Genomic DNA, 24,537 nt, shown 5'->3' with positions numbered 1-24,537 from the left:
GCTTAATAACACAACAATGATAGTATGATTAAAGTGAAAGTTAATTGTTGGTTTGTACATAGTATATGTAACTGTTAATGTTGTAAAAGGTATTTGCACAACTAATTAATGTTAGCGTTTGTGACACGTCTTGTGCCGTGGGGTTCTTTCAGGACCGACAGACTGAACGCCAGACGGCTTTGCCAGGTTTACAATCTTTTAATTTTACACAAAGTCTTTTCTCTTCCAACTGCGCGGATCGCGCACCTGGGCACGATTGCGGCGTCGCTCCCGGCGCGCCCCGCCTCGCCGCTCGCTCGCCGCCGCCGCCTCTCCACAGCGTTAAAGAGGAGCGCGTCTTTGTAAACACTGAACAGGCACGCCAAACGCGCCTCTCAGAGCGAAACGGTGCTTTAGTTTATGAATTTACAACGCAGATACAAATGACACATTCATGTTTTTGTGTAATAATGACAACGTATACGCACGCGGACGATTGACTTGTTGATGGTGATGGCAAGAACGCTGTCGGGGGTTTTCTTTTCAAATGTTCGTTCATAGCCGTTGTGCTGCTATGATAGGCCATTTCCGCTCGACACAGTGTGCATACAACAACATTATTAGGCCGTTTATTGAAATACTCCCACACTTTTGACGACTTTTGGCGTGCTTTTTTCCCCTCGCTCGCATCGTCTGCTTTGCGCTCCGCCATGACAGTAAAGTAGTGTGACGTAAATATGCGACGCGCCGACGCACAAAAACGGCGTCGACGTATTTACGTAACCGATGACGTCGACTACGTCGATGCGTCGTTTCAGCCTTACTCACAATGCCCCAGTAGGAGAGGTTTGAGCAGAATCCTGTGACTCCACACTCTTGTCTCTATCGTGTGTTTGTGCAGATCCAGGTGATCAAGATAGCAACCGCCGACAACAGAGAGACGCGCTCCGCCAAGGACGCGCTGTTGCTCTGGTGCCAGATGAAGACGGCAGGGTGAGCAGCAGGGAGGCGCACGTCTCGGCGAGCGCTCAAACACACTTGACTTAAGTTCCGACGTCGCTGCAGGTACCCTGAGGTCACCATCCAGAACTTCACCAGCTGCTGGAGGGACGGCCTCGCCTTCAACGCGCTCATACACAGACACAGGTGGGTCGCGTTCAGAGCAGGGTGGTCCAGAAGTGTGCAACACTTGAAGGGTGTCAGTAATATACAGGTAAAAGCCAGTAAATTAGAATATTTTGAAAAACTTGATTTATTTCAGTAATTGCATTCAAAAGGTGTAACTTGTACATTATATTTATTCATTGCACACAGACTGATGCATTCAAATGTTTATTTCATTTAATTTTGATGATTTGAAGTGGCAACAAATGAAAATCCAAAATTCAGTGTGTCACAAAATTAGAATATTGTGTAAGGCTAATACAAAAAAGGGATTTTTAGAAATGTTGGCCAACTGAAAAGTATGAAAATGAAAAATATGAGCATGTACAATACTCAATACTTAGTTGGAGCTCCTTTTGCCTCAATTACTGCGTTAATGCGGCGTGGCATGGAGTCGATGAGTTTCTGGCACTGCTCAGGTGTTATGAGAGCCCAGGTTGCTCTGATAGTGGCCTTCAACTCTTCTGCGTTTTTGGGTCTGGCATTCTGCATCTTCCTTTTCACAATACCCCACAGATTTTCTATGGGGCTAAGGTCAGGGGAGTTGGCGGGCCAATTTAGAACAGAAATACCATGGTCCGTAAACCAGGCACGGGTAGATTTTGCGCTGTGTGCAGGCGCCAAGTCCTGTTGGAACTTGAAATCTCCATCTCCATAGAGCAGGTCAGCAGCAGGAAGCATGAAGTGCTCTAAAACTTGCTGGTAGACGGCTGCGTTGACCCTGGATCTCAGGAAACAGAGTGGACCGACACCAGCAGATGACATGGCACCCCAAACCATCACTGATGGTGGAAACTTTACACTAGACTTCAGGCAACGTGGATCCTGTGCCTCTCCTGTCTTCCTCCAGACTCTGGGACCTCGATTTCCAAAGGAAATGCAAAATTTGCTTTCGTCAGAAAACATGACTTTGGACCACTCAGCAGCAGTCCAGCTGGTGTCGGTCCACTCTGTTTCCTGAGATCCAGGGTCAACGCAGCCGTCTACCAGCAAGTTTTAGAGCACTTCATGCTTCCTGCTGCTGACCTGCTCTATGGAGATGGAGATTTCAAGTTCCAACAGGACTTGGCGCCTGCACACAGCGCAAAATCTACCCGTGCCTGGTTTACGGACCATGGTATTTCTGTTCTAAATTGGCCCGCCAACTCCCCTGACCTTAGCCCCATAGAAAATCTGTGGGGTATTGTGAAAAGGAAGATGCAGAATGCCAGACCCAAAAACGCAGAAGAGTTGAAGGCCACTATCAGAGCAACCTGGGCTCTCATAACACCTGAGCAGTGCCAGAAACTCATCGACTCCATGCCACGCCGCATTAACGCAGTAATTGAGGCAAAAGGAGCTCCAACCAAGTATTGAGTATTGTACATGCTCATATTTTTCATTTTCATACTTTTCAGTTGGCCAACATTTCTAAAAATCCCTTTTTTGTATTAGCCTTAAGTAATATTCTAATTTTGTGACACACGGAATTTTGGATTTTCATTTGTTGCCACTTCAAATCATCAAAATTAAATGAAATAAACATTTGAATGCATCAGTCTGTGTGCAATGAATAAATATAATGTACAAGTTACACCTTTTGAATGCAATTACTGAAATAAATCAAGTTTTTCAAAATATTCTAATTTACTGGCTTTTACCTGTACATCCTATCAAAATATGATGAGCTATTGAAAAATCTAAAGAACATACATAGGTGACAGTGGGTTCATTTAAACAATTAATTGATTAAAGAAATAACAATGGTTGATTGTGTCTGTATGTACACCACTGCTCTAGATTAAAGCAAGGGTTCTAAACCTTTTTGACCCAATTTTTCCACTACAGAGGCGCTCGAGGCCCACTCAGCTATTGACACTAAATGAGTCATTTTACTCTTGATTTTAATCATATGCAATAATTATATCTAACCTACTTACTGTCAAGACTTGATCTTGGGTGTTTGCTAGTGATGGGTCCGGCAACACCGATGCATCGGCGCATGCGTCGAGCTCATAGAGCGAAACCCTGTGTCGGTGCGCTTACCGCTTTTAGAAAGTCACGTGACCGATCATGAGCTGTTTTGGTCACGTGACCGATACGCCAACTGTGTCGCACTGACGCCTCCTCTGTGCCCTGTGAGCGGCTCTTTTCTACAGCCGGAGAAATAATAACTAAGAGAAATCGTCTAAAATGTAATACGTCGGAAAAACTTTTTTTTTTTTTTTAAATAAAAATTTAAAAAAATTAAATTAAAACAATTCCCAGTCCACAATCATCCACAACACGTTCTCTTAGATTTCCATGTTATGATACATGTTCACATTATTTATTGACTGTATCTAAAAAAGATAAACATATATTTTTATTTAAATGAAGATATGAAATAATCCTAAATGAAATACAATGACTTGGTTTATATTATTGTATATACTAGGGCAGGGGTCACCAACGCGGTGCCCGCGGTCACCAGGTAGCCCGTAAGGACCAGATCAGTCGCCCGCTGGCCTGTTCTAAAAATAGCTCAAAGAGCAGCACTTACCAGTGAGCTGCCTCTATTTTTTAAATTGTATTTATTTACTAGCAAGCTGGTCTCGCTTTGCTCCACATTTTTAATTCTAAAAGAGACAAAACTCAAATAGAATTTGAAAATCCAAGAAAATATTTTAAAGACTTGGTCTTCACTTGGAATAAGCGGTAGAAAATGGATGGAAGGATGGGTCTTCACTTGTTTAAATACATTCATTTATTTTTTTACTTTGCTTCTTATTACTTTTAGAAATACAATTTTAGAGAAAAAATACAACCTTAAAAATGATTTTAGGATTTTTAAACAAATATACCTTTTTACCTTTTAAATTTCTTCCTCTTCTTTCCTGACAATTTAAATCAATGTTCAAGTAAATTTATTTATTTTTTATTGTAAAGAATAATAAATATTTTAGCTTCTGTTTTTTCGACGAAGAATATTTGTGAAATATTTCTTCAAACTTACTATGATTAAAATTCAAAAAAATTATTCTGGCAAATCTAGAAAATCTGTAGAATCAAATTTAAATCTTATTTCAAAGTATTTTGAATTTCTTTTAAAAATTGTGTTCTGGAAAATCTAGAAGAAATACTGATTTGTCTTTGTTAGAAATATAGCTTGGTCCAATTTGTTAAATATTCTAACAAAGTGCAGATTGGATTTTAACCAATTTAAAACATGTCATCAAAATTCTAAAATGTATCTTAATCAGGAAAAATTACTAATGATGTTCCATAAATTTTTTTTTAATTTTTTCAAAAAGATTCAAATAAGCTAGTTTTTGTCTTCTTTTTGTCGGTTGAATTTTGAATTATAAAGAGTCGAAATTGAAGATAAACTATGTTTCACATTTTTTCTTGTTTTCTCCTCTTTTAAACCGTTCAATTAAGTGTTTTTTTCATCATTTATTCTCTACAAAAAACCTTCCGTAAAAGGAAAAAAAAATGTACGACGGAATGACAGACAGAAATACCCATTTTTTTATATATATACATTTATTTATTTAGCTATTCTTGTTTAAATCACACTTACGTGTAACTTACAAATGACAATATATTTATTTATTTAAGTGTGTATCAAACTGGTAGCCCTTCGCATTAATCAGTACCCAAGAAGTAGTTTTTGGTTTCAAAAAGGTTGGTGACCCCTGTACTAGGGCATCAAATCAGTGTCAGTTGAGTCGGTCCATAGGTTGCCTGTAGGGATTTTTAATGTCCAGCAGATGTCAGTATTTAGTGACACAGTATCGACACAGTATCAATACAGTTTTGCAATGTGTCGAAACGCTTCATGACGCCTCATCAACCCATCACTAGCAAAAAGTACAAACGAAAAACACACACAATGGCGGAGAACAAACTATGAAACCAAAAAGACTATAAACATGGAACAAAAACTTACTTGGCTTGGACAAAAATAGTTGCATGAAGAATGGACGTGGAAAGAATGGACAGAGCATAAATGTGGTGAGGTCGTCAGAAAGACAAACTGAAAAACACTGAACTTAAATACCACAGACGTGATTAACGAAAACAGGTGCGTGACTCAAGACGTGAAACAGGTGCGTGACGTGACAGGTGAAAACTAATGGTTGCTATGGTGACAAACAAGAGTGCACAATGAGTCCAAACGTGGAACAGGTGAAACTAATGGGTAATCATGCAAACAAGACAAGGGAGTGAAAAGCCAGAAACTAAACAAAACATGACTAAAAACAAAACATGATTACACAGACATGACACTTACAGTTTAAACCTTGTCAAATAGTATGAAAGCATGTGTTAATCACAAAGATTATTATCAAGGCTTAGGTCAGACTGATTACAAAAAGAAAGAACTCATAAATACTGGTGAAAAGTCAATTTAAATACAATTATGAAATGTTAAAATAAATAGATTCTAACTAAATTATTAATAAATATTGCAAATATAAAATGTATGTTTTTTATTATACGTATAACTAAAAAAAAACAAAAACAGCTTCACCACTTTAGTCATAATTTTTGCGCCTAAAAAACGTCTATGACTTCAGCTCCAGACTTCTTTTTAGGGCCCGCATGGCCCATTGCATAAGGACTCCCAAAGGGAGTCCTTATGCAATGGGACATAAGGACCTATTGAATTTGTAAGGTTTTATTAGGGCCCGCATGGCCCATTGTATAAGGACTCCCAAAGGGAGTCCTTATACAATGGGACATAAGGACCTATTGAATTTGTAAGGTTTTATTATTATTATTATACCGGCCGCCTCTTTGAGCTCTAATTTGACCCACTTAACATGCTTCAAAACTCACCATATTTGACCCACACATCAGGACCTGCGAAAATTGTCTTTTAATAAAAAAACCGAACCCCAAAACTCAAAATTGCGCTCTAGCGCCCCCTAGGAAAAACAAAACTAGACTGCCTTTAACTCCCACTAGGAAGGTCGGAAAGACATGAAACAAAATTCTCTATGTAGGTCTGACTTAGACCTAGATTTCATAATTGTACATTCTTGGGCAGAAATCAACAGGAAGTTGGCAATTCCCCCTTCAAGACAAAAAACTACTAAAAACAGTCACTTTTGCCTCTTTGAGCTGTAATTTGACCCCCTTAACATGCTTCAAAACCCACCGAACTGAACACACACATCAGGACTGGCAAAAATTGTGATCTAATAAAAAAACCTAACCCCAAATCTCAAAATTGTGCTCTAGCGCAATTTTTTAATGAAACGCACAAAAAAACTGCTCCTCGGATGAAAAAACTGACAAAACTGCCTGTAACTCTCCCTGGGAAGGTCGGAGAGACATGAAACAAAAACCTCTATGTAGGTCTCACTTATACCTACATTTCATAAATTGACAACCTCCAGCAAAAATGAACAGGAAGTTTGCTATTCCCCCTTCAAAACACATTCTTTGTAAAAACCGGTCACCTTCCTTCAAAAACGATCTCCTCTGAGCGCGTTTGTCGTTTTGGCTTCAAACTAACACAGGAGAGAGATTAAACCCTTGTGTATAAAATAACAGAACAGTGTTTTAATACCTGCTCCGGTTTTGATTTTATGACCCTTCAAAGACCCGCTGCGCTGATGCTGCTGTTTTTTTAAGATGGCTGCTTAAAAGCAGGAAGCACCAACGTGCCCACACAATGCAGACAAGGTAGGTACACTAGACAAAAGTCTTGGGACACTTCAGACTAAATGTAGACAAAAGTATTGGGACACTTAGGACTAGCACCTGCCAAATACGCGGGCCCGACCAATGCTGCTTGCAGCTTTAATGTTTGTTTGATATTGTCATTACTGCCACATGTGGTGGAAAAGTGTATTACAACAGAGAACCACTGCAACCCATACGGACCACAGCTGAGAAACAGATATTTTCCCTATTTCTACTTTTTAAAATACAAAGAAGCCACAGACGGATATGAGAATAAAACCACAGACAGCTGAGAGATACAATGGCCAACAAGCACACAAAAGGCTCATCAACCACCCACATTTCAGTGGTGTTTCAATCGGGGTTATTTAGGAGATCAGTCTCTCCTACATATCCCGGAAAGGCGCGCCGTAGTTCTTGAGTACACAAGCGTGCATTCACACCAACCTGTCGTTGTGTGTGTCCCACTTCCTGTTTTGCTGGCGTTGCAGGCCGGATCTGATCGAGTTCCACAAGCTGACGAGATCCAACGCCACGCACAACCTGCAGCAAGCCTTCAACATCGCTGAGCAGAACCTGGGCCTCACCAAACTACTGGACCCAGAAGGTGAACACTGGACCTGGTGTTTTGTCACATGAGACGTAATCGCGCAATCATTGCATGTTTGACTAAGTCAGTGGTTCTCAAACTTTTTTTGTCATCCCCCACTTTGGACAAGGGGGAGTTTTCAAGCCCCACCTGCCCACATCGCCCCAACAGGCGCTAATGCCAAGCTTTAACATTTTCAAATTTATTGAACATCAAGTTGTATACATTCAAACTCAATAACATAAAATAACATCAAGTTCAATAATAAATAAAATAACTGTGCAGCTGTGGTATAACTTACATCAAGTTCAATAATAAATAAAATAACTTCCATCAAGTTCAATAATAAATAAAACAAAAGTGTTATAACTTGCATCAAGTTCAATAATAAATCAAAAAAAGTGTTATAACTTGCATCAAGTTCAATAATAAATCAAAAAAAGTGTTATAACTTGCATCAAGTTCAATAATAAATCAAATAAAAGTGTTATAACTTGCATCAAGTTCAATAATAAATCAAATAACTTGCATCAAGTTCAATAATAAATTTAAAAAAGTGTTATACTTGCATCAAGTTCATTAATAAATCAAATAAAACTGTTATAACTTGCATTAAGTTCAATAATAAATCAAATAACTTGCATCAAGTTCAATAATAAATCAAAAAAAGTGTTATAACTTGCATCAAGTTCAATAATAAATCAAATAAAAGTGTTATAACTTGCATCAAGTTCAATAATAAATCAAATAACTTGCATCAAGTTCAATAATAAATAAAACAAAAGTGTTATAACTTGCATCAAGTTCAATAATAAATCAAAAAAAGTGTTATAACATGCATCAAGTTCATTAATAAATCAAATAACTTGCATCAAGTTCAATAATAAATAAAACAAAAGTGTTATAACTTGCATCAAGTTCAATAATAAATCAAAAAAAGGCTTATAACTTGCATCAAGTTCAATAGTAAATAAAACAAAAGTGTTATAACTTGCATCAAGTTCAATAATAAATAAATAAAAAAGTGTTATAACTTGCATCAAGTTCAATAATAAATAACTTGCATCAAGTTCAATAATAAATAAAATAAAAGTGCCACTTGGCAATCTTTGCACAAAAAAAAGGAGGAGCTATGCATTTGGCAAGACAGGGCAAGTGACAGCACTTTCCCCCAGGAGAGCCACCTTGCTTCACTGTGAAACAGCACGGCTGTATGATCAGCTCCCATTTCCTCACACAGTGCAGAGAACAGTCGCGCTTTCAGTGGTTGTGTTTTGATCAAATTTACCGCGCTCACAACATCTGTTAAAACCTCATTGAGTTCGGGGCTGAGCTGCCTTGACGCGAGTGCTTCCCGGTGAATGACACAGTGTGTGCCCGTCACATTTTTGTTTCTCTGCAGGCGCTGGCTCTGGCTCGACGACCTTTGAGGTGCGAGTCACAAATGTATATATTTGTGTAATTGTGGTCCACACATTAGCCTGCTACCCATCCGCGCGAAAGTTTGTTCCGCTTAGCCCCGCCCCCACTAGTTACTGTTGCTATGTCTGTCAAACTTTCGCTCCTACCGAGAAATATAAAGCCTACAGTAAAAATAAGTACCGGTAATTTCCATTTATTTATATAGCGGATTTCACAGACAGGATCACAAAGTGATTTACAGTGTGTATAGAAAATGAAAGCATAGTAAAAAAAATATCTAAGAATATAATAATAAAAAAAAAATTTTAAAGTGAAATTTCCTCCCGTTCCTCGCGCCCCACCTATCATGTCACTATTCCCCACCAGTGGGGCGTGCCCCACATTCTGAGAAACGCTGGACTAAGTGTTTGAAGTGAGTCTTTTTTTCAACTCTAAATCTGATCTTACACATGTCGAACTATTCAAAATATGTACTTATATTATTTTTCCACAAGGTTGCGAAGTGGAAGATGACTAATTTAGCGAAAGTGAAACCGCTTCTATCAGGACATGATCTCGAGAAATTAATCCACGCCTTTATCTCGACTCGTCTTGACTACTGCAATGCAGTATCACCCCTATATTAGCGTCCCTTCACTGGCTCCCTGTGCGTTATCGAATCAATTTTAAACTCCTTTTATTTGTTTTTAAATGTCTAAACAACCTCGCGCCAACCTATCTCTCCGACCTCCTTCAGCCTTACTGCCCCACCCGATCCCTAAGATCAGCCGATCAGCTGCTGTTGACGGTCCCTGACACAAGGCTGAAGCTTAGAGGTGACAGAGCTTTCGCCGTTGCTGCTTCCAAGCTCTGGAACGACCTACCTCTGAGTGTTAGACAAGCCTCCTCTCTTCCTGTTTTTAAATCTCTCTTAAAAACATACTTTTATTCCATGGCTTTTAACACTGAGTGATATCCATCCTGCAATGGCGCCCCATAATACACCTGCTGTGAACCTGTTTTTATGTTTTTATTTATTCTATTTTATTTATTTATTTTTTATCATGTTCTGTTTGTGTTGTGTTGTGTTTGCTCGGTACTCGTATTATCTTTTAACCTGCCCATTGTACAGCACTTTGGCTACCCCTGTGGTAAATTTTAAATGTGCTGTATAAATAAAGTTGATTTGATTTGATAATTTGAGTAAAAGGAGGGAGTTTTTAGCATCGAATTAGCAAATATAGGAAATATAGCCACGTGGCATTTATGCTAATAGAATGTTGGTACTAAACACAGGACAGTGTTTCCTATGGTCCTACACTGTACCTCCCAAGAGTAAATTATGTATCGGCCGATAATCAAGGTTCAAGGTTCAACTTTATTGTCCCCGCGGGGAAATTTGTCTTGGGCACAGTACATCATTGCTTTCTTAACATACGCAAAAACAACAGAACAAAAACACAAGCACAGACACAACCACAACCAGACAACTAACATTTAAACATCAGAACATGGAGCTTGATAGACATAGGTGGCACTTTGATGTAGGCATAAAATCTACAGTATGGAGATAAAGATAAAGTACCAATGTGCATTGCACTAGAGCTCATGGATAAAGTGCTGTGTGCTAAAGTGCTTAGTTCTAAAGTGCTATGTGCTAAAAAAGTGCTAACCTATGTATTAAAATTCTATTGCACATTGTTGGTCAGCTTAATGGAGGCTGGGACAAATGATAATTTAAGGCGGTTAGATTTGCATAGTGGGACCCGGAGTCTTCTCCCTGATGGCAGGGTTCCATATTCAGGAAAGAGTGGGTGTTGTGAGTTGGAAATAATTTTCTTAGCTTTTTTCCTAACTGCCTGCTCATAGATGCTCTGTATAGGCTCATATTCTTTCCTCCCTACGATTTTCATTGCCGTTTTTATCGGCCGATAAATGCGTTAAAATGTAATATCGGAAATTACCGGTATCATTTTTTTTTTTTATAATTAAATCAAGATAAAAAACACAAGATACACTTACAATTAGTGCACCAACCCAAAAAAACCTCCCTCCCCCATTTACACTCATTCACACAAAAGGGTTGTTTCTTTCTGTTATTAATATTGTGGTTCCTACATTATATATCAATATATATCAATACAGTCTGCAAGGGATACAGTCCGTAAGCACACATTACTGATCCACTAATAGTACTAACCTTTAACAGTTAATTTTACTCATTTTCATTCATTACTAGTTTCTATGTAACTGTTTTTATATTGTTTTACTTTCTTTTTTATTCAAGAAAATGTTTTTAATTTATTTATCTTATTTTATTTTATTAATTTAAAAAGTACCTTATTTTCACCATACCTGGTTGTCCAAATTAGGCATAATAATGTGTTCATTCCACGACTGTATATATCGGTTGATATCGGTATCGGTAATTAAAGAGTTGGACAATATCGGATATCGGCAAAAAGCCATTATCGGACATCCCTAGTAAAAACAATTATAAAGGGTTTAAAAGATTATATATAATGGCAACCATAGTTATTTTTTCATGCAAATGGTGTCAATTGGCTAAAATGGCCCAAATTAGAAACAGCTATTCTAAATGTGTGCAGTCTCAGCATAAATATATTATGATATCATACCTGCCAACTACTCCGGTTTTCCCGTAATTAGTACGGTTTTCATCAACCTATTCCGGGTTACGGTTGCAGTGATAAAAAATACGGTTTTTCATTAATTAAAAAAAAAAATATTTTTTTAAGTTTTATTCACGAAATCGCGTAACAACAATGACAATCGACACTGCTTCCCGTAACTTCCTATCGAGCCATTCCGAATGCCATGCGCGAGGCTATTTATAGCACCGCTGCCAAGCACGAGTTTCCAAACGAGCGAACGATCATGGAATCAGCCGGAGAAAAATCGCAAACGAGTCTTAAACCGAAAAGAAAACTGCAGTCATTCCGTGAAGAATATTCAAAAGCCTATCCGGGAATAATTATCCGTTCCAAAAAGGGTGAAAACTACGCGAATTGCACCTTGTGCAGACAAGATTTTTCGATCGGACACGGAGGAATTAGCCATGTAAAAGACCACGTTGGGACAAAAAAACACAGGTCTAATGCCGTTGCTAGCGATACAAGTGGAAAACTTTCAACGTTTTTCGTCGCCCAAACAGATTCTTTGGATGTGATAAATGCCCAAGTTTTATTTACGGAGGCAATAATTGAGCAAACAAAAAGGTAATGACACCAATGTTATCTATTGGAATTGTTTAGTACTGTTATACTGTTAAAAGTGTTTATACTATTTATGCTTTCAAGTCCAAGTTGAAGAAATCTTGTTAAATGTTGACAGCATAACTACCAAAATACAGAAGTATGTCCTTAATATTTTTGCAGTGCTATTTCTGTTGAAAAGTTCAAATGATTACATTAGAGATGTGATGTGCCACTTTTCAAGTGTCTGATGGCTTCAATTAATTGTCATTAATTTTTCATATTTTGAATTCTTTTGAAAGGCTTACAAAAAAACTACATTTGAATTGTAATTCCATGCTATTGACAGGACTATTAATTTTAATGAAGTTAGCTTACCATGTTTACAGTATGATAATTGTGATAGAAATGTGAATTTTAGGCACAGAATATTTTTTACAATTGAACAAGGCAGTAGATTATACAAGCTTGGACGGAAAGTTAATAATGACACCAATTTTTTTTTTTAATGGAATTGTTTAGTACTGTTTTACCATTTGTTTACTGTAAAAAGTGTTTATACTTTCAATTAACAAATTGAAGTCTTGTGAAAGGTTGACAGGATAACTGGCATTAACTGTCAAAATAATTTCAAACTATTGAAGTTAGCTTACAGAATAAACATGTCAATCAACCCATATGATTTTTGCTGGAATATTTTTGTTTTGAAAAGTCACTGTGACTGATAGAAAAGTGATGGTTTTAGCAACATTTTAACCTGTCTGAATGCTAATAATCATTTTGCGTCGGGGGGGCGAACCTGAACCCCCCACCAGGACTTTGTCCTGGACCTACCGGGGCCTGCGGCCCCTGGACCCTGGCTACTAGGTTTTTCTGATTTCAAAAGTTGGCAGGTATGTGATATTCAAAAACAGCATTTCTTCTTTCTGTCTCAGATGTGAACACGGAGAACCCAGATGAAAAGTCCATCATCACCTACGTTGTCTCCTACTACCACTACTTCTCCAAGATGAAGGCTCTTATTGTGGAGGGCAAACGGGTTGGCAAGGTAGAAAACAGTGGAGCCTCCATTTACGAGCTTAATTGGTTCTTGAACAGGGTTCGTAATCAGAAAAGTTTGTATATTGAAGCACAAGAAACAATGTAAATATGAATAATAGGTTCAAGCCTGGACAAAGTCCATCTTTTAGTGAAGGTTTGTACACTTTGAACACAATATAAAGTGCTAAACAGTACTGTGTGTCGAAGAAACATAACAAGGAGGTGGTTAAATAACTATCTCTTTATTAACAAGCCAAAACAACAACGACAAGCTAAACTGTGCTGTACGCGCTGCTCTGCCAACGCACACACACACACATAAGTCCCTTTGGTGCCCTCACATTTGATCAGAAATCACAAAAATACTCATCTTTTACAACCATTGCTACTAGGGGTGTACAGTATACAGGAACTGAAAACAGGTACTATACTGCCATTGGAAAATACCGGTACTTTTGTTTTTTTATCAACCTGAGGCGTGGCACGGTGACATTGCTGCTATATGACCCTTGCGCATGTTAGTGAACACACGCATACATAGCACTTGCAAGCAGAAACAACGTGACATTTACATTTAGATTAGTAATCCATTTTCTACTACTTGTCCCTCATAATTTTGACAAAATAATAGAATGAGAAATGACACAATATGATACTGCATATGTCAGCAGGCAAATTAGGAGCCTTTGTTTGCTTACTTACTACCTAAATGATAAGCTGTTTTGTATGTTTACTTTCTTATTTAATGCCACAATTCTTCTTTGATTGCAATAAGAAATGTTTGTTTAATGTGTCATTTTCTGGTAAAATGACATTGACATTTTTTGTGGTCCCCTTTATTTAGAAAAGTATCAACAGTACCTTGTATAGCATACTTGCCAACCTTGAGACCTCCGATTTCGGGAGGTGGGGGGTGGGGGCGTGGTCGGGGGTGGGGCGGGGCGTGGTTAAGAGGGGAGGAGTATATTGACAGCTAGAATTCACCAAGTCAAGTATTTCATACATATATGTATATATATACAGGTAAAAGCCAGTAAATTAGAATATTTTGAAAAACTTGATTTATTTCAGTAATTGCATTCAAAAGGTGTAACTTGTACATTATATTTATTCATTGCACACAGACTGATGCATTCAAATGTTTATTTCATTTAATTTTGATGATTTGAAGTGGCAACAAATGAAAATCCAAAATTCCGTGTGTCACAAAATTAGAATATTACTTAAGGCTAATACAAAAAAGGGATTTTTAGAAATGTTGGCCAACTGAAAAGTATGAAAATGAAAAATATGAGCATGTACAATACTCAATACTTGGTTGGAGCTCCTTTTGCCTCAATTACTGCGTTAATGCGGCGTGGCATGGAGTCGATGAGTTTCTGGCACTGCTCAGGTGTTATGAGAGCCCAGGTTGCTCTGATAGTGGCCTTCAACTCTTCTGCGTTTTTGGGTCTGGCATTCTGCATCTTCCTTTTCACAATACCCCACAGATTTTCTATGGGGCTAAGGTCAGGGGAGTTGGCGGGCCAATTTAGAACAGAAATACCATGGTCCGTAAACCAGGCACGGGTAGATTTTGCGCTGTGTGCAGGCGCCAAGTCCTGTTGGAACTTGAAATCTCCATCTCCATAGAGCAGGTCAGCAGCAGGAAGCATGAAGTGCTCTAAAACTTGCTGGTAGACGGCTGCGTTGACCCTGGATCTCAGGAAACAGAGTGGACCGACACCAGCAGATGACATGGCACCCCAAACCATCACCCAACCATGCAAATTTTGCATTTCCTTTGGAAATCGAGGTCCCAGAGTCCGGAGGAAGACAGGAGAGGCACAGGATCCACGTTGCCTGAAGTCTAGTGTAAAGTTTCCACCATCAGTGATGGTTTGGGGTGCCATGTCATCTGCTGGTGTCGGTCCACTCTGTTTCCTGAGATCCAGGGTCAACGCAGCCGTCTACCAGCAAGTTTTAGAGCACTTCATGCTTCCTGCTGCTGACCTGCTCTATGGAGATGGAGATTTCAAGTTCCAACAGGACTTGGCGCCTGCACACAGCGCAAAATCTACCCGTGCCTGGTTTACGGACCATGGTATTTCTGTTCTAAATTGGCCCGCCAACTCCCCTGACCTTAGCCCCATAGAAAATCTGTGGGGTATTGTGAAAAGGAAGATGCAGAATGCCAGACCCAAAAACGCAGAAGAGTTGAAGGCCACTATCAGAGCAACCTGGGCTCTCATAACACCTGAGCAGTGCCAGAAACTCATCGACTCCATGCCGCGCCGCATTAACGCAGTAATTGAGGCAAAAGGAGCTCCAACCAAGTATTGAGTATTGTACATGCTCATATTTTTCATTTTCATACTTTTCAGTTGGCCAACATTTCTAAAAATCCCTTTTTTGTATTAGCCTTAAGTAATATTCTAATTTTGTGACACACGGAATTTTGGATTTTCATTTGTTGCCACTTCAAATCATCAAAATGAAATGAAATAAACATTTGAATGCATCAGTCTGTGTGCAATGAATAAATATAATGTACAAGTTACACCTTTTGAATGCAATTACTGAAATAAATCAAGTTTTTAAAAATATTCTAATTTACTGGCTTTTACCTGTATACATACATAGATATCTACATCCTGAAAATATGCAAACAAAACTGTGTTTGGATAATTGATACTTCAAACTTGCATAAATAAATCTTAAGGAATATAACATAACTTGGCTTCTGAGAGCTTCAAAATGTAGTGAATAAAATGCTAAAGTTGTTGATAAACAAGCAATTCTTTTAATAATTAAATATGGTCATTTTAAATGACTTATTATGATAATTTAAAATTAATTATTTCAAATATGTTTATTTTAATGTAAAATTCTATGGCTGGATGTAATAAGGAGTCAGAAAAAAAATAAAATAAAAATACAATTAATTTTGATGTTTTTAGCAAAACATAGTAAAAATGTATTTAGTTTTTTTTTTTTTTTTTAAATTAATAAATATCCATTTATTTTTAGGTAAGATAAACATAATAATACAATTTATCTCTAGTCTGGATAATTTAGTTCTTGTCACCCTGTTGTCCTCCCGTCATGAAAAAAGGCTGTCCTCACTCAGGTCCGCATGGAGCTGGAGGGGGCGTGGCCTCCAGCTCCGGCTGAAAAATCGGGAGATTTTCGGGAGAATATTTGTCCCGGGATGTTTTCGGGAGAGGCGCTGAATTTCGGGAGTCTCCCGGAAAAATCGGGAGGGTTGGCAAGTATGTTGTATAGTGAAGCAAATTTCTCCATAAGAAACAATGTAAAAATGAATAATGGGTTCCAGCCTCGACAAAAGTCCATATTTTAGTGAAGGTTTGTACACTTTGAACACAATATAAAGTGTTATCTTTTTATTAACAAGCCAAAACAACGACGACAGGCTAAAAATGTGCTGCATGCGCTGCTATGCCAACTTTTGTGCCCTCACAAAAGATCAGAAATCACAAAAATCCTTCACTTTAATAACCAAATTACTACAATAATAAACATTTTAAAAAAAAGGAAAATCCACTTACAGTACTTAAAGCTGATTCTGATTAACATCAGCAAAGGAGGAGCGGCTCACGAGAGGAGAGAAAATGAACAGACAGAGGGAGAGAAGGGAAAGGGGAGAGGCCGTGTGTGTGTGTGTGTGTGTGTGTGTGTGTGTGTGTGTGTGTGTGTGTGTGTGTGTGTGTGTGTGTGTGTGTGTGTGTGTGTGTGTGTGTGTGTGTGTGTGTGTGTGCATGCTTGAACGAGAGGTAATCTTCTCTTCCCGTGTGAAATAAGTCCACTTTAGCACATTTTTCTGGAAAAGTCCGTTCTCATTAAGGCTGGGCGATATGACTAAAAAATGTATCACGATATAAGTGTTTCATATCGGTCGATATCGATAATTATTGATAAAAAAAATATATATACAGGTAAAAGCCAGTAAATTAGAATATTTTGAAAAACTTGATTTATTTCAGTAATTGCATTCAAAAGGTATAACTTGTACATTATATTTATTCATTGCACACAGACTGATGCATTCAAATGTTTATTTCATTTAATTTTGATGATTTGAAGTGGCAACAAATGAAAATCCAAAATTCCGTGTGTCACAAAATTAGAATATTACTTAAGGCTAATACTCAGGCACGGGTAGATTTTGCGCTGTGTGCAGGCGCCAAGTCCTGTTGGAACTTGAAATCTCCATCTCCATAGAGCAGGTCAGCAGCAGGAAGCATGAAGTGCTCTAAAACTTGCTGGTAGACGGCTGCGTTGGCCCTGGATCTCAGGAAACAGAGTGGACCGACACCAGCAGATGACATGACACCCCAAACCATCACTGATGGTGGAAACTTTACACTAGACTTCAGGCAACGTGGATCCTGTGCCTCTCCTGTCTTCCTCCAGACTCTGGGACCTCGATTTCCAAAGGAAATGCAAAATTTGCATGGTTGGGTGATGGTTTGGGGTGCCATGTCATCTGCTGGTGTCGGTCCACTCTGTTTCCTGAGATCCAGGGTCAACGCAGCCGTCTACCAGCAAGTTTTAGAGCACTTCATGCTTCCTGCTGCTGACCTGCTCTATGGAGATGGAGATTTCAAGTTCCAACAGGACTTGGCGCCTGCACACAGCGCAAAATCTACCCGTGCCTGGTTTACGGACCATGGTATTTCTGTTCTAAATTGGCCCGCCAACTCCCCTGACCTTAGCCCCATAGAAAGTCTGTGGGGTATTGTGAAAAGGAAGATGCAGAATGCCAGACCCAAAAACGCAGAAGAGTTGAAGGCCACTATCAGAGCAACCTGGGCTCTCATAACACCTGAGCAGTGCCAGAAACTCATCGACTCCATGCCACGCCGCATTAACGCAGTAATTGAGGCAAAAGGAGCTCCAACCAAGTATTGAGTATTGTACATGCTCATATTTTTCATTTTCATACTTTTCAGTTGGCCAACATTTCTAAAAATCCCTTTTTTGTATTAGCCTTAAGTAATATTCTAATTTTGTGACACACGGAATTTTGGATTTTCATTTGTTGCCACTTCAAATCATCAAAATTAAATGAAATAAACATTTGAATGCATCAGTCTGTGTGCAATGAATAAATATAATGTACAAGTTACACCTTTTGAATGCAATTACTGAAATAAATCAAGTTTTTCAAAATATTCTAATTTACTGGCTTTTACCTGTATATTCTAAATAAAGACCAGGAGAAAAAAGGCTGAATTTAAATACTTTTATTTTAAATATAACCTTTAACCTTTAGAACGAGGTCAGCATTATGAAAAACAGTCAAATAAATGAAAATACTGGTCGATGTGCAAATATTGACATTAAATAAATGCTTAATCCAACAAAATGTGCAAAGTATTGTAATTAAGAAATTAGTAGTGTACAACTCAGGCTTTAAAGCCATATTGGTAACAATATATGCAAATAAATAACAGTCACATTAAGCAAGCAGCCGTGTTCACTTGTTTATGAAGTTGCCTTCACTATATTTGCCCCGCTGTCTGTGGTGATGCACACCATTGTTTCCTCAGCCAGACTCCAGGACAACAGTGCCTCCTTCAAGCCTTCTGCTATTATCTCCCCGCCGGTGTGGTCTTCGGGGAAATACGCAGTTTCCAGGCATGGTGTTTTCAGAACCCAGTCATTGTCGATGAAAGGAATTGTCAAGCTTAGGTATGGCTCGCATGAACGGCTTGACCACATGTCGGAGGTTGTCGCAAAGTGCTTTGCTAACAGTATCTCCTTCTCCACGGATTCGTATCGGACTTAAAAAATCCAAAATACTGCCAAACTGGTGACGTGACGTTTCCTTTTTTATTTACAATTTCCTCTCGTGCTGCCGCACTCATATTCCCGTTTCGTTTCACTTCTCGTCGTCAGCTAGCCGTTGTTTCTTTTTTTTTTTCTTGGGTTAGAATTTCCCAGAATGCCTTGTGGTTCAGGCTCGACTGTGATAGGTCGAGAGGCCAAAGCCCTTCCTCTGCCTACACCCCAGAATGCCGTGCGGTTCCGGCTCGGCCTTTCTTCCTATTTTTTTCTAACAGAACTCAGTGAAATTATCGAACGTTCTATCGACACCATTTTCTATTGATATCGATCACATGTCTATCGCGATATATATTGTTATCGTTTTATCGCCCAGCCCTAGTTCTCATCACAATTAAAAACGTGCTGTGATACCAAGCCGGCTTCCTCAATCTCTTCAATATGAGCAGGCACAAAATAGCTGCCAGTGGGACACAAAGTTACCGTATTTTCCGCACCATAAGCCGCCCTGGGTTATAAGCCGCGCCTTCAATGAACGGCATATTTCAAAACTTTGTCCACCTATAAGCCGCCCCGTGTTATAAGCCGCAACTAACTGCGCTAGAGGAATGTCAAAAAAACAGTCAGATAGGTCAGTCAAACTTTAATAATATATTAAAAACCAGCGTGATGTGGGCGCGCATGGAGTCGTATATCAACATGGACGGAGCTGCGTGAAAAAAGCCACCCGGCCTCTTCGCGTAAACTTACCTTAACCACTCGCTCATCTTTTCTTCATCCATCCATCCCTTCGAGTTAGCTTTTATGATGACGCCGGCTGGAAAGGTCTCTTTTGGCAAGGTCTTCCTTTTGAATATCACCATGGGTGGAAGTTTCTGGCCATTAGCATGGCAAGCTAGAACCACAGTGAAGGATGACTTCTCATTCCCTGTGGTGCGAATATTCACCGTACGTGCTCCCGTTGTATCCACAGTGCGGTTCACAGGAATATCAAAAGTCAGTGGAACCTCGTCCATGTTGATAATGTTCTCTGGCCGGATCTTTTTTTCAGCTATCTTGTTTTTACAATATGCACGGAAAGTAGCCAGCTTTTCTTGAAAGTCTTTAGGCAGTTGCTGTGAAATAGTAGTCCGTGTGCGGATGGAGAGATTGCGTCTTTTCATGAACCGGAAACCTGTCGCTTAGTAGGAGCCATTTTGTGGTCTTTACAGATGTAAACACACAAAGGAAATGAAACGTAATATCCGCGCGCTTCTTCTTCTTCTACGGGGGCGGGTGGTTGCTTACAGTAGAAGAAGAAGCGCTTCCTCTTCTATGGGGGCGGGTGCTTACCTTGGCGGTTGCTTGCGTAGAAGAAGAAGCACTTCCTCTTCTACGGGGAAAAAAGATGGCGGCTGTTTACCGTAGTTGCGAGACCGAAACTTTATGAAAATGAATCTTAATATTAATCCATATATAAAGCGCACCGGGTTATAAGCCGCACTGTCAGCTTTTGAGTAAATTTGTGGTTTTTAGGTGCGGCTAATAGTGCGGAAAATACGGTACATGGACATGGTTCGCACAGAAGTTCGTAAACCGAAAAGCTCGCAAATGGACGGGTTTGTAAATCGAGGTTCCACTGTAGTTTATTTTTTGGTTGTGATGGCCTACGCGTGCACTTCAGGTGCTGGACAACTGCATCGAGGCGGAGAATCTGGTGGGCCGCTACGAGGCGCTGGCGTCTGACCTGCTGGACTGGATCGAGAAGACCATCGCCGTCATCAGCAACCAGAAGTTTGCCAACTCGCTGACGGGAGTTCAGCAGCAGCTTCAAGCCTTCACCACCTACTGCACCATCGAGAAGCCCATCAAGTGAGACCGCCACTCGGCAGAAATGGTGCGGATTGCGTCGAGGTAACGTCAGCCATTGTTCTGTTCCCAGGTTTCAGGAAAAAGGGAACCTGGAGGTGCTTCTGTTCACCATACAAAGCAAACTACGAGCCAACAACCAGAAAGCCTACGTGCCTCACGAGGGGAAACTAATCTCCGACATCAACAAGGCGTGGGAGCGTCTGGAGAAGGCGGAGCATGAGAGGGGCGTGGCCCTGCGCAAGGAGCTGATTCGCCAGGAGAAAATGGAGCTGCTGGCTCAGCGCTTCGACCACAAGACCACCATGAGGCAGGCCTGGCTCAACGAGAACCAGAGGCTGGTGTCGCAGGTACCGTGAAACCAGGGGCAACCGGGGGGAACTTAGCCATGCTAAAGATGCGCTCTCTGCTCGCAAGGACAATTTTGGCTACGACCTGCCGGCGGTGGAAGCCGCCATGAAAAAGCACGAAGCCATCGAGGCGGACATCGCCTCCTACGAAGAGCGCATCGGCGTGGTGGTGGAGCTGGCCGCCGAGATGGAGGTGGAGAGCTACTACGACATCCGCCGCATCTCGGCCCGCAAGGAGAACATCCTGGGACAGTGGAGTCTGCTGAAGGAGCTGGTGGCGGGCAGGCGGACCCGGCTGGAGAAGAACCTGGCGCTGCAGAAGACCTTCCAGGACATGGTCTACATGATCGACTGGATGGAGGACACTCAGGTAGCCGACGGCGGCAACACCAGAGCATTTTTCGGGATCTTTCTCACCATCCTTTCCATCTTCAGTTTCAACTGCTGTCCAAGGACTTTGGCAAGCATCTTCTGGAGGTGGACGACCTGCTGCAGAAGCACGGCCTGCAGGAAGCTGACATTGGCGTGCAGGCTGAGAGGGTGGAGACGCTCAACGCCGCCGCGCTCAAATTCACCACCATAGAGGGTACAAATACACTGGAAATATAACCGAGTTAAGGCTGCAGCTAACGATTATTTTTCTATCGATTAATCTATAGATTATTTTTTTCGATTAATCGGTTAATCTATAGACTATTTTTTTTCGATTAATCTATAGATTATTTTTCCTTTTACCGATTATTTTTTTTATTTAAAATGAAGATGAAAAAATAAATTTAGGCCAGTTTTTTCAAAAGGCATGACTTATTTACAAAAAAAAAAGTATGGCCACTCAGTCAACATTGACAACAACATGACAAAATATTCTGTAACAATGTAAACATTTAAAACTTTTAACATTTAACAAAATTAAAAGTACCGGTAGCTTATTTGCTTTTTAATGTGCAAATATAAAAGTAAACATCCAGTGCAAATCTTAATATTCTGCAATAGTATAAGCATTTCAAAAGTAAAAGTATTGCTTATTTTGCTTTAAAATGTACAAAAATAAAGATAAACATCCAATACAAAAAAGTGCAAAACGAAATATTCTGTAACAGTGTAAACATTTCAACAAAAGTAAAAGTATTGCTTATTTTGCTTAATAACACAACAATGATAGTATGATTAAAGTGAAAGTTGATTGTTGGTTTGTACGTAGTATATGTAACTGTTAATGTTGTAAAAGGTATTTGCACAACTAATTAACGTTAGCGTTAAAGAGGAGCGCGTCTTTGTAAACACTGAACAGGCACGCCAAACGCGCCTCTCAGAGCGAAACGGTGTTTTAGTTTATGAATTTACAACGCAGATACAAATGACACATTCATGATTTTGTGTAATGATGACAACGTATACTCACGCGGACGATTGACTAGTTGATGGTGATGGCAAGAACGTTGTCGGGTGTTTTCTTTTCAAATGTTCCTTCATAGCCGTTGTGCTGCTATGATAGGCCATTTCCGCTCGACACAGTGTGCATACAACAACTGTCAAGTGTTTTGCTTTTTTCGCTGTGCTTATCCCACACTTGAAGGGATGTACCAATGCTAAATGTGGCTTCTGGATTTCACTCAAAAGACCAGACCGTAGTTACTTTTTCCTTTTATTTTCCTTTAGTTTGCAACAGTTTTTCCAACGAAGAAACAGCTTCTTTTTTCTTCTTTAGTCTTTTTAGCAGTCTTTAGCAGTGTTAATAGACTTTAGCTGTCATTAGCTGTCATTAGCTGTCTTTAGTAGCCTTTAGTAGCCTTTAGTAGCCTTTAGCTTCTTTAGTAGGTGAAAAACCTTTAAGGACAAAACACCACAAGATTAACATGCTGTAAAAAATCAATCAATTATCAATCCCATAATTTACAACTATTAATTAGGCTATCAAACTCTTAACCATTAAACAAGTGCAAGAAAATGGACACATCTTTTCCCTTTAAGTTAAAACAGATTTTAAATAAATTGTCTCAACATAAATGCAGCAAGATACATATAAAATACATTTAACACCAGAAACACAATAGATAAGTGCAACAGAAAACCCAATATGCAAATACATAAATACCTAACCAATTAACCACCTATTTAGATACATATTTAAAATCCATATTCAATATAAATATATTATTAATTTAGCAGTGAAACACTCAATCTTAAACGCCGTCTACTGGTAGAAAAATGCCCCTTTTTCTATGCCCTCACCAGCAGCCAATGATCCAACACAGTTAAATCCAACACTTTAAGTTGAGCGACTTCACCCTCCTGATGAAGCAAACTGCTCCAACATTTATCAAACTAAGCAAAGAATATCAACACTAAACAACAGTTACACAAACACCGTGTGTATTTAGTAGGGCTGAAACGACGCGTCGACATAGTCGACGTCATCGGTTACGTAAATACGTCGAGGACGTTTTTGTTCGTCGACGCGTCGCATATTTACGTCACACTACCGTCATGGCGGAGCGCAAAGCAGACGATGCGAGCGGTGCGAGCGAGGGGAAAAAAGCACGCCAAAAGTCGTCACAAGTGTGGGAGTATTTCAATAAACGGCCTAAGAAGAAACGCTACTTTTACTCCGCTACTTTTATCTACATTCAGCTCGCTACTCGCTACTAATTTTTATCCATCTGTTAATGCACGCTTTGTTTGTTTTGGTCTGTCAGACAGACCTTCATAGTGCCTGCCTTACTGGTGACGTTTCACTTCGTTCCACCAATCAGATGCAGTCACTGGTGACGTTGGACCAATCAAACAGAGCCAGGGGTCACATGACCTGACTGGCTCCGAGCTAACTTCGGGTGTTACCATTTAGTGGTCAATTGTACGGAATATGTACTGTACTGTGCAATCTACTAATAAAAGTTCCAATCAATCAATCAATCAAAAGTGTGAAGGAAAAAAGACCCTTTTTTTATTTCAACCGTAAAGACTGACTGCACAGTTCCTGTCTTCACAATAAAAGTCCCGCTCCATCGCGCCTGCGCTTTCAAAATAAGAGTCTCCGAAAGCCAGCGCAAACAAGCTAGCAAGCTACGGAGTTTGCCGCCAATGTATTTCTTGTAAAGTGTATAAAAACGAATATGGAAGCTGGACAAATAAAATGCCAAAAACCCACCACTTTCATGTGGTATTAGACAGAAAGGAGGAACTTTTTTTCTCCTCCATTTGAAAACGTGGACGTTATCATCACTACTGTCTGATTACAATCAATGCAAGTCATCAGAATCAGGTAATACACCAACTTATATTCTTGTCTTCATGAAAGAAAGGAATCTATATGTTAAACATGCATGTATGATTATTAAAACACCTTTAACATGTAAACAAAAACGGCAAAATAAATAAATATAAATTATATACTGTATATATCAATGTATGTATATATATATATATATATATGTATATATATATATATATATATATATATATATATATATGTGTGTGTGTGTATATATATATATATATATATATATAC

At 39.4% G+C, this 24,537-nt stretch overlaps 1 protein-coding gene across 2 annotated transcripts in view; it reads left to right on the top strand.

Annotated features, from left to right (window-relative positions):
• Positions 1-24,537, top strand: part of sptbn4b (spectrin, beta, non-erythrocytic 4b) — a 190,293-nt gene that overhangs the window by 31,092 nt on the left and 134,664 nt on the right. For both annotated transcript variants that reach the window (XM_072914973.1, XM_061972189.1), the window contains exons 5-12: positions 881-972; positions 1,045-1,125; positions 7,290-7,405; positions 12,939-13,051; positions 20,495-20,682; positions 20,753-21,029; positions 21,097-21,399; positions 21,465-21,615. In XM_072914973.1, coding sequence (XP_072771074.1) covers positions 881-972; positions 1,045-1,125; positions 7,290-7,405; positions 12,939-13,051; positions 20,495-20,682; positions 20,753-21,029; positions 21,097-21,399; positions 21,465-21,615 — 1,321 coding nt within the window. The remainder of the gene's footprint in view (positions 1-880; positions 973-1,044; positions 1,126-7,289; positions 7,406-12,938; positions 13,052-20,494; positions 20,683-20,752; positions 21,030-21,096; positions 21,400-21,464; positions 21,616-24,537) is intronic.

Source organism: Nerophis lumbriciformis, linkage group LG17, assembly GCF_033978685.3.
Source record: "Nerophis lumbriciformis linkage group LG17, RoL_Nlum_v2.1, whole genome shotgun sequence".
Classification (NCBI taxonomy): Eukaryota; Metazoa; Chordata; class Actinopteri; order Syngnathiformes; family Syngnathidae; genus Nerophis; species Nerophis lumbriciformis.
Note: the sequence above shows the minus strand (reverse complement) of the source record. Positions and strands in the feature narration are given on the sequence as shown.